The sequence below is a fragment of the Microtus ochrogaster genome, unplaced genomic scaffold (genome assembly GCF_000317375.1).
Source record: "Microtus ochrogaster isolate Prairie Vole_2 unplaced genomic scaffold, MicOch1.0 UNK7, whole genome shotgun sequence".
In the NCBI taxonomy this organism is placed as follows: Eukaryota; Metazoa; Chordata; class Mammalia; order Rodentia; family Cricetidae; genus Microtus; species Microtus ochrogaster.
This window is the reverse complement of record NW_004949105.1, coordinates 4,415,614-4,427,020: the sequence shown is the minus strand read 5'-3', so window position 1 is coordinate 4,427,020 and position 11,407 is coordinate 4,415,614. Positions and strand designations below refer to the sequence as shown.

The 11,407-nt window shown below is 47.2% G+C and overlaps 1 protein-coding gene across 3 annotated transcripts in view; it reads left to right on the top strand.

The window, feature by feature from the left end:
* Fbxo25 (F-box protein 25) overlaps nt 1-1,671 on the top strand; it is a 26,472-nt gene extending 24,801 nt beyond the window's left edge. For all 3 annotated transcript variants that reach the window (XM_005366244.3, XM_005366245.3, XM_005366243.3), the window contains one exon: nt 201-1,671. In XM_005366244.3, the coding sequence (XP_005366301.1) occupies nt 201-290 (90 nt within the window). In that variant the 3' untranslated portion in view covers nt 291-1,671. The remainder of the gene's footprint in view (nt 1-200) is intronic.
* Nucleotides 1,672-11,407: the final 9,736 nt, after the last annotated feature.

Here is an 11,407-nt window from a genome sequence, read left to right as displayed (position 1 = left end):
GGGGAGGCAGAGGTCTTGCAGGCAGGGTGACCACAGAGATGAAGCATTGCCACCTGTTGTTGGCCTTCCCCTGGGACCACCCAGGTACTGATTCCCGGTTAAGTCATTGAAAGGGACTGGGATCCACTTAAAAAATTCAGATGCTAGTTCTGTGAGAGTGTAATGATGTGTCCTGACCCTCCTCCTCCTCCTCTCCTCAGGACTCGGGACACCCCTGCACCGCGGCTGACCCCGACAGCTGCTTCACGCCTGTGTCCCCTCAGCACTTCATTGACCTCTTCAAGTTTTAATGGTGCCCTCAGCTCTGGACCCTCTTCCACAGTTGTCCCTTGTGCTTTCTGTGTGTCTTGTAGTTGGTGTGAGTGTTCTGTGACACAAATGACGGTCTGTGGCTGGCTGTGCCTGTGTGAGGACCCGGAAGACGCTCTGGCGGTCCTGTGGCACCGTGAGAGTGGAGACCACAAAGCCATTTGTACTTCTTTCTTGAAACTCTTCCAAGCAAATGCATTTGCAGTTTTGTATATTTTTAAATATGGATCAGAGAAAGTTGTGGATATTCAGCCCCACGTCCTGTGCTGAACTGACATGCACAACGGGGTTACGCTCCTTAGTTGTCTGATGAGTTTTCCGTCATCTCGTAATTGGGATGAAGGGCAGAACAGTTGAACCTTGTAAATACGTTATGCAGAATATTTATTTTTCTTAAAATGTATTTTCACAACCTCTGTGGCTGTGCCCAAATGATTCCTCACTGAACACAAGGTAAGCCGAGGAACTTGCTTGGCATGCTGTCTCACTACAGTGGGTAGGTTTGGGAACCCCATGCTGTGTTCCTGGGAACCCCTGCCTTGTGGCCATCATACATCCATACATGGGATGTGGGCTCCAAACCAGAACAGGGCCTCTGCCAAGGAGCTAGAAACAGCCTAGGGAGGCCTGAACGTGACATGTAGGAGTTACTTTCACGAGTAAAGTAATAAACCATGTTTATCTACTGATTCAGCTTCGTCAAATTTACATCTAACTGAATGGTGTTGTCTCTAAAATATTGCTGTTTTGTTTTAAAAATAATGCATGTGCACTTTAAAATTTTTGGAAATAAAAGTATATGAAAGAAAATGAAATAGTTTTTCCCCAGAAGGTAACTGTGCTTGCTGAGAAGGATACATAGTGTTGCCCCCAGCAGGGGTGGCCACAGTGCATTGCTGTGTACGTTCATCTTCAATTGAGTCGGGAGCCCAAAGCACTTTCCAAGGACATTAAAATTCATAACTGCATTTTTATAGATATGGTTCAAAATTTCCCTTTCCAGCCTCACACTGCCCCCAGCTGACAGCACAGCCCAGAACAACATCTGTAGTTACCAGCTTAGCTGCTTTGACACGGTACCGACACCCCGCCATCTCGTGCACACTAAAATCGGCGTGTTTTAAAACCGTCAGCATCCTGCCTGCCATTCATAACCAGAGAATTCAGTACTGTCTGAGAACCTGGCTTCTATCAACTTCACAGACCCATGTGGATGGAGCAGCGTTCACACAGCAGGTGGGCGCGGCCGGTTTTCTGTAAGCAGCAGCCACAGAACGCACCTTCTGCATAGTTCTTGGATGTGTTTCTTGTGGCCCTCTCTGTTTTCTTTGGGGACTTGGTCGTGTGTGTGTGTGTGTGTGTGTGTGTGTGTGTGTGTGTGTGTATTTCTTTTTGAGACAGGATTTTTGTGTCTGTGTAGCAGCCCAGGCTGTCCTGGAACTCACAGAAATCCAACTGTCTCTGCCTTCCAAGTGCTGGGACTAAAGGTGTGCGTCCCCACTGCCCGGCTCTGTATCATTGCTCGACGAGGATTACTAGTTACTTCTGTGACTGGGACTGTGTGCATGACAAACGTCATGAGGGAAGGAAGGCTGGCTTTGGGTCACAGTTTCGTCCCCCTGAGGCCAGGGACTGCAGACACCTCACAGTCAGGGAACAGCAGTGCCCATGGCCTCTTGATTTCTCTGTGAAAACGGCAGTTCTCTGAGCATTCCATCCATGTACCTTGATCCCAGTCACCGTCCTCCTCCAGGTCCACCCCCAGCTCCCCACACCACCCCAACTTTGTGTGCTCTTTTTCCTTTTCCAGTCACCCGTCAACTCCTCATTTGTGCTGCTCCTGTACCCCCAGGGGTGGGCTGTTCACTGGAGCTTGATCAACCTACCAGGAGCTGCAGCCTTAAAGAAAGCTGACTCCCCCCAAGCCATGCCTGTCCATAGTTTCTCAGTTAGGGGTGAGGCTCAGGAACCCCTTCCCACTGTGTGCTGGAATGTCGAGGTCCCTGATCCTGTGGAAGAGCATAGCGTCTGAGTTCATAGTGCAAGTTCTCTTCTGCCCTGTTCGGATGCCCTTTGGTGCCAGGCCTCCCCAAACTCCGGCCCTTCTGCCTCTGCTGTGACGGTTGTGACACAGGTTCCACCTGTGGCTGAGCTCTCCGCTGACACTTGTTCTCTGTTTTGACCAGTCGTGCATTCCTGTCTTTCACTCACCTCCTTTAGTAAATATTATGCCAGCATTTAAAAAGCATCAGTGTTAAAAAATATCCACATTAATATAAAGTGTGCCTATTTAAAACCAATGAAGCATGTATTTCGTTAGCATAATTTCATATAATGTCCATGCTTATTAGTACTAAATTTTAGCTGTGGGCCACACAGGCCACACACAAGGATTTGGATTGTATATTTTATTCAGTATCATAAATATCTACAAAATTGGTTTTAAATTAAATTACCTTTGTACATAAGCACATAGATTGTCAGATTTGGATGTAACATGCATCTACCCTGTGTTTAAAAACATTTTATAATCCCAACCCTTTGGGAAACTTCAGTATAATTTATGCAAAAGATTGGAAAAACCAAATACACTTTTCAATTATAGCGATACACAACCTCTAGTGAGAAAATGCAGATCTCTGGTGTTTTGATGACTGCCTTCTCAGGCTCACATGTTGGAGTCTCTGGTGGTCTGAATGAGGACGGCCCTCATAGACTCACATACTGGAATGTTTGTCCCCAGATAGTGGAAGTGTTTGGGAAGGAGGTGTTGGAGCGCATGTGGCTTTCTTAGAGGAGCTGTGTCACTGGAGGTGCGCCTTGAGGTTTCAAAAGCCTCTGCCAGGCCTGGTCTCGTTGACTCTGCCTGTAACTTGTGGTCAGATGAGAGCTCTCACTGCTCTAGGGCCTGCCTGCCTGCCTGCTGCCATGCTCCCTGCCAGGGTAATCATGGACTAACCCTCTGAGACTGTAGGCAAGCCCCCAGTTAAACACTTCCTTTTGTAAGTTGCCTTGGTCATGGTCTCTCTTCACAGCAAAAGAATAAGACAAGGTTTATAAAAAAACAGGTTTTGGGCAAAATAAATATAAACTTTTATATTCTTTAATAAGAGTTTTGAGTTTCATGTATGTTTTGATTGTGTTCATTCCTCAGCTCTTCCTACTCACCCCCTCCCTGTCCTTGTTTGAACTCCAACAGGGTTTGAAGTCCATGGTGCCACTATTGTAAGTTGGCTAACACAACATTTACATAGTAGGACTGTCCAGCAGCTGTGGCTAATAGAGACTCCTCAGGGAGTATGCAGGCTTCACCAGGCGCCCTGAGCTCCTACACTGAGGAACCATTTTCTGAAATATACACTTCCCACTATATTCCATCCAGGTTCCACTTGAATCTTGTGAATACTTCAACTAGAAGAATGTAGTCGGTTAAGCAGTAAAATAAACATGAAATAATCCCTGATGTGTAAATCTAAATCTAATGCAGTCATGTAAGAAGTCAACATAAATCCTCCAGAAATTGCTCAGCCTATAATAATTGTGTTTAAAGAAGAGAATTTTTTTTGAGACAGGGTCTCACTATTACAGCTCTAGTTGATCTGGGAGTCACTATGTAGGCCAGGCTGACCTCCAACTTACAGAGATCCGCCTGTCTGCCTCCCAAATGTTGGTATTAAAGATGAACATGCACTGTACCTGAGCTGAGAACACAAACAGCTGAATGAAATAAGAGGATACAAGATTTGAAAGAGGAATTCGGTACAAAGGGTTGCTGATGAAGGACCGTCAGAAATGCCGCAAGTGAAAACAAATCAAAGCCCATGGGAAGTCGTAACGGTAGAATGGGCCGAAGATGCACTGGAATAACCGAGCCTGCCGGCGAAGTAGGGGACTTGATAGGCAACAACAACAAAGGTAAGGTGTAGGGGGACTGTCAAGACAGTACACAGTACTATAAAAGTCAGACCCACGCTGTATGAACACACAGTACTATAGAAGTCAGACCCATGCTGGATGAACACACAAGAATAAGCTCACTTGGCATAAAAAGCATTTCCCAAAGAACCATAGCCAAATTTCCCAGAGTTAGGAAAAAGGTACCATTCCAGAGATAGGCATTTTAGGACACCAAACCAAAGAGATCACCAAGAGAACCTCTCTTCATACTAAAATTAAAACACTAAGTACGCAAAGCAATGCAAGCATATTGAAAGTGGCCCAAGAAACACCAAGTCACATATAAAGGTGTGCCCACTGGAAGAATAACAAGATTCTTGTCCTTGAGACGCTGAAAGCCAAGAGGCCCTGGAAGAGGCATTTCAGGTTCTGAAAGGTAACCACCAAGCCTGACTATTGTACCCAGCAAAGCTCTCTGAAAGGTAACCGCCAAGCCTGACTACTGTACTCAGCAAAGCTCTCTGAAAGGTAACCGCCAAGCCTGACTACTGTACCCAGCAAAGCTCTCTGTCGTCATCAAGAAGGAATAAACACTTCCCATGGGACCAGTAGGCGAAGCACTTTCTGGGTTTCCAGTGCTGTCAGCCTGGATTTCACGGTGCTGGGCCACCCCGCACTTCATATTTCTGAAGCTGCATATTAGTGCTTAGATTCAGGGAAGGACCCATCCTCAATGTGAGCTGAGAATTCCATTGAATGACCCAGAGAAGGCTGAGAATAAAGGGCTGTGCAGTGTAGCTGTGCCTTTTTCTTCCTCCTTCCTCCCTCCCTTTCTTTTTCTTTCCTTCTTTCTCACTCTTTCCCCATCCCCCTCTCTCTCTTTCTCTGTGTGTAAATTTTGTTTTGTTTTGAGGCGGGGTTTCTCGGTATAACCCTGGTTGTTCTGTGACTATGTAGACCATGCTTGCCTCTGCTTCCCCAGAGCTAGGATTTAAGGCGTGCACCGCTACTGCCCTCTGGTGACATGTTGTCTAAGTGAGTGTGCCTGTCACTGCTGCTGGGAACCTCTGCTGATGTAAGACTCCAGCTTCTTTGGCCTTCTAAATGCTGATTCAAGAGCAGCATCCAAACTTGGAGCTGCTAAACATCCGGCCTTTTGTAGTCAGCAGCTACTTCTCTGCTTCTCCAGTGTGCAGATGACTGTCGCTGGACGACTCAGCTCCTGTCATATAAACCGTCTATACAGTCACTTGTATAACACACACACACACACACACACACACACACACACGCGTGCACTCGTGCACACACACACACACACGTAGTGTGATATGTTATTCTTTTAGCTTTTTGAGGGGGCCACCATCCAGCTTTCAAATAAATCACACAGAAGCTTAATTATTACTTATGAAGGCCCGACCTTAGCTTGGCTTCTTTCTTTCCAGCTTTTCTTAAATTATCCTGACTACCTTTTGCATTTGGGCTTTGAGCTTTCTCTATTCCTGTATCTCTTTCTCCGTGGCTTGCTGTGTAGCTGGGTGGCTGGCCCCTGATGTCCTCCTCTCCTTGCTCTCTCCTTGCTACTTCTTGCTTTTGGTTCTCCTTCTATTTATTCTCTCTGCCTGCCAGCCTCGCTTATCCTCGCTCCTGCCTCGCTATCGGCCGTTCAGCTCTTTATGAGGACCATCAGGTGTTTTAGACAAGCAAAGAATCACAGCTTCACAGTTAATCAAATGTAGCATAAACAAAAGTCACACACCTGAAGATAATATTCACACACACACACACACACACACACACACACACACTCACTCACTCACACTGGTTCTTTTCCTCTACAGAACTCTGGTACGTATATTGATGCCTAGAAGCGGGAGTATTGCTGAGATAGCGTGACCATGTGATCTGTGGGTCTGTGGAACTCGTTTGTAAGAAGACCGTGGAAGAGCGGACCTTAGGCTCCGGAATCCCAGAATGCTATAAGCGGATCTTAAAGAGCTGTTCTTGTAGCTGTGCAGAAGATATGAATGCTGACAGGGACACGGAGAGTACAGGCTCATGTGAAGTGAGAGGAAATGGGGGCTCTATCAGGAATCAGGCTAGAGGCCATGCCGTTATAGTCTGACAAAGAATCTGTATTCTGCTCATAGCCTCAACTTTTAAGATGAGACTGAATTTAAAATTTTAGTTTTTCATAGGAAATTTTTAGCAGAGCACAACCCCTAAGCTGTACCACTGCTCTTGGGTAGGTTCACCGTGAGAGGAAGGTGAAGATGTGAAAAACGGGGAGTGGCCAGGGAGTGGGATGAGGTCGTGAGAAGTGTGGGCTGAGGTGAAGAGATGAAAGCGTTGATGAGAAATCACACAAGTGCACAGGACAACAGGGAAGGCACCTTGAAGGCAAAGGTCTGCCCACTGAGCTCCAGGGTATTAGAACACAAACTCCTTGGCAGAGGACCTGGGTTTTCTTCCCAGAACCCACATGGACTCCCTGTAGCTCCAGTTTCAAGGGATCTGACGCCCTCTTCTGGTCCCTACAGGTCTCTACCGAGCAAATAACGGTGCACAGAATACGTGCAGGGAAACTATTCATATATATAAAAGTAAAATAATTTTAAAAAGTTAAATAAAAAGAGAAGCGTGCCTGGACAATGAGCCCTTCCAAGGGCACCCTGCTGCTGTAGGAGGGTCCCCTAGAGAAGTGCTTTTCCTGGATTAGCCTAGAAGACAACAGTTGCTGCAACTGAGGTCCAAGGGGACCAGACTCTCAGCTTGGCATTGTTCCAGCAGTGCGGTCCCTTCAGACACACAATGCAAGGGTTACAGGATCATGGGGCTTTCACCAAGGGTTCAGAAAGCTGCTGAGGCCAAGGTCGGATTCCCAGCACTGTGTGTGACTCTGACAGCGAAGCCTAGGAAGCAGAGGGTCGGACAACAGCTGGAGGAGGCTGTCGGGACCAAACGAAGCCAGTCCAAGAGAGGCCACGGCTGCTGCAGACATGCCGACCCCTAGCCCTTTCTGAGCCCAGATGCCAGACCAAAAGCTGTAGGGTCTACTGTTTATTCTACTGGCTTTTGTTTTTGTTTTGGTCTAAACTTTCTTTGCTATGTCCCAATCCCTCCCGTTTAGAATGGGAATATTTCATCTATGCCATTAGACACCAGAAGTCTGTAGCTTGTTTTTCGTTTGTTTGTTTTGTTTTGTTTGGACTTTTCAGGGACTCGCAGTTCCGAGACTCCTGACTCATAGAGGAGTGTTTCCAGGCTTCTGCCCTGAACTAAAAACCAGTGAACCTTGTGGGTTTTTGGTGCCAGACTGGGACTGCGGAGGCACCTAGCTTTGTGGATTGAGCAACCATGGGCTTACCTCCCTGAGAGACAGCTGCCGTGGGAGTTAGCTCTACAGCTGAGGCACCAAGCTATAAAGACTGAGCTTCGGCTTCCTCGGCCTCCAGGTGTGATTCAGCTGTTACTATTTTAACATAGGCTGATTTAATAAATATTTTATCTTTTTTTTTCTGTCAAATTGGTCCTGTTCTGGTAAAGAACCCTGACTAATAAAATTTTAGTTTCCTTGAAAATAGTTGATATTTAAATTGTTTAATTTTTAAAATCACAAAAGCATCTCCCTAAAACTTCAATACTAATTCTGACTTTTGTGAGAAAATTAACTCTTAAACAGAATTCCAAAAGGACAAATGTGACCATTTGTTTTGAGAGCTAAAATTCTACCCTGTTTTTATGACTAAAGACATCTCATTTGTAACTGAAATTATGCTAAAACATTGATTTCTAAATACACAAGCCCACCCCTCCAGACTGATGGCTCACAACCATAAACTGGGCAAGGCAAAGCCAGCCAGATCTGTGGAGACTCTAGACATCCAAAGGGAAGCGAACATAATGGTCTCCCAGCAACACATGGGGTCACTAAGCCGAATCCCAGGGAGTGGCCAGTGAGCTTCAGAGCTCTGCATATAGAATGTAAAACATCTGTGAGTCTTAGGAAGTCAGTAGCCCTGACAGGGGGAAAAAAGGGTCAAGGTAAAGTTCTATTTCCCATAGTGGACATACCCCTTCCCTGTCTAATGGTATGAGAAGAACGGGCATGTGAAATCATAGACAGCACTGTACACGTTTAATGTTCGCCAGTGTCCCGAGTCCCGAGGACAGAGCAGGCCCTGTCTGTAGCCACACTTGCCACCCTCTGCCAATCCAAAGATGCAATACAGACGTCAGAGAAATCCATGGGAAGCTGGCAGTGGGCACCCTTCTCTCCTTCCCGTACTTGATGCCTCCTAAGCAATCATTTTATGGAACACTGGCGTTTCTTATTTGGTTTTGTTTGGCTTTGGTTTTTGTTTGTGTATTTCAGATAGGCTTTATGTGGTACAGGCTGGCCTTGAATTCATAATCCCGTCTCAGCCTCTCAAGTCTAGCCAGTCACTTAGAGAGGAATCTCCCTGGAGTTACCACACCCACAAAAAGCTTAGGACTGGCTGTGTCTAATCTGCTGCTGATTTCCTGCCTGACGACTGGCTTATGTGGCCGCCACTATGCCCATTCATGGCTGGCATCTCCACACAAGGCCACAAGGGGAACACAGACCTCAGGGGTTGACCTGCTGGATTAACTTGAACCTAAGCAATTATGTCTTGCACCAATGCCCACATGCCACCTCTTACTGTGAAGACACGCTGGGCTTGGTGGCTTGGCACAATGCCATGTGCAGATGCACCTCTCCATTGGACCCAGCAGCAGCTGGAGGAAGGTGACATCAGATATGGTAGCCAGTGGAGTCTCTGCAGCGTGAAGGCCTAGTGATTCTCTTTCCAGGGTCTCCTTCCCTGGATGTGGCGAGATTTTCCAACTTCCAGAATAATTTTTACTTATACCCACCACAGAAACCAGTGTATCTAAGAAGAAATAAAACAGTCTCTCTGAACTGGGTCAGTCCAGAGGGTGCGGTCAGGACGCAGCCTGGTGCAGGGTACTGCCTGGCCTGGAGGGAGTCCTGCATGTAGGGGCAGAGCTCAGCAGGGCAAATGGGAACTGCTGCAGAGGTTAAAACACTGTGCAGCTTCCACGCACAGCCGTGGTGAGAACACAGAGCGAGTTAGGCGTGGGCCCTGAAGAGGCAGCCAGCCCAGACGGACCCAGCCCTGTGCAAAGCCTGCTGGGGTATGGACTGATCTTTGTAGGTGACGAGCAGGCTGTGGGCCGTGTCTCTAGAAGCACTGGGAACCCGTAACCTCTTCAGTCACTTATTAAGTGACAAATGTCACATTTAAATAAAACCCCCAAGTTATGAACACATTGCACTTAATATTTTCTGTGCTCTTTTCTAGGGCACTGTTAGTGTACTCCAGAAAACAAAAGAGCAGGAAAAAGTCATCCCATGATCCACATCTTCATGTGTCACTTGCCATGTGTCCAGTGTTGTTTTAACATGTTGTGGGTCTAAGTGGGGGGCTCTAGGTTCCAACTGTGATGTGTCCACATTAGAGCATAATGTACATAAGAAGGCAGAAGCAAAACGTTGGATTTCCTATCAAACCTCACCAGACACCGGTGTGCTAGTTGCAATGGGATCAAGCTGCAGTAAGATCACTAAAGTCACTTCTCACTAGCATTTTCCCTATGTTCTCAGGACTCTGTGTAGCAGAGGATAGGCTGGTGACACCTAGTAGAATGTTCCACTTGAATGAGGCCTTTGCCTGGCTCTGAGTGAGCCTCCCCAGTGGTTACTGTATCTTAGGACTAATGCCAGGGAGAGGAAGGGGCTCATCTTCTCCTGGGTGCTCTCAGAAATCCAGACACAGGAGCCAGCAGCTTCATCACTGAAATAAGGAGGCCACTTGCTGGACCACCATCCCGGAGCCACTTACCTGAGATGAATGAAGCCCACTTCTGACCAGCGCTTACAGTAGTCTCCATTCTGTGGTTATAATCCTATACATATAAAACCCTGGAATGGACTTGAGCTGAGTCTGAAATAGCCTGGGTAGGAATGAGTTCAAGTCGGTGGGCTGGTGGGTCGGGGCTCACACCTTGCTGGAAAAGGCCAGGCACACGAGGCGTGTGCATCACTTCACACCGCACATGAAAGTGAGTTCTTGGGGTGCATCACTTCACACCCGCACATGAAAGTGAATTCTTGGGGTGCATCACTTCACACCCGCACATGAAAGTGAATTCTTGGGGTGCATCACTTCACACCGCACATGAAAGTGAGTTCTTGGGGTTCTCCCTCAAAACCTAAGGACTATTTTTGAATGCATTAAAACACTGATCAGCATCGAAAAAGCCGTCTTTCCTGTCAGCATTGTCTCCTGATGATTCTGGCAATTGAATTTCTGTTGATGAATGGCCGAGACAGTCAGAGAGCTAGAAGTAAAGTCACCAAAGCCAGCTGGGAGTCTCCTGGGGCCACCGAGGCAACCCTTGAGTGCAAGCCTGGCCACAGGTAAGCAGTGAATGGCAAAGGTGCTGGGCTAGGAGAAAGGGGGTGAAACCCAATACCCCACTTCTCCAAAGCATCTATAGCCAAGAAGGGACAGGGCTTTCTGGAGCTTTCATGGGGTTCAGTTCCTATGGACATTAATTTTTTTTTCAAGAAAGGATTTCTCTGTGTAGCTCTGGCTATCCTGGAACTCACTGTGTAGACCAGACTGGCCTTAAACTCAGAGATCTGCCTGTCTCTGCTCCTGAGTGCTGGGATTAAAGGCATGTGCCACCACCACCTGGCTGTCATTAATCTTTTTTATTTATTTATTTATTTATTGATTTACTGCCTCCTCCCCGCCACCGCCTCCCATTTCCCTCCCCCTCCCCTTCATCAGCTTGAAGAGCCATCAGGGTTCCCTGACCTGTGGGAAGTCCAAGGACCGCCCACCTCCATCCAGGTTTAGTAAGTTGAGCATCCAAACTGCCCATGCCCCCCCAAAGCCAGCACGTGCAGTAGGATCAAAAACCCATTGCCATTGTTCTTGAGTTCTCAGTAGTCCTCATTGTCTGCTATGTAAGTCCTGTTTTATCCCATGCTTTTTCAGACTCAGGCCAGCTGGCCTTGGTGAATTCCCGAAAGAACATCCCCATTGTCTCAGAGTGTGGGTGTACCCCTTGCGGTCCTGAGTTCCTTGCTCGTGCTCCCCCTCCTTCTGCTCCTGATTTGGACCTTGAGATTTCTGTCCGGTGCTCC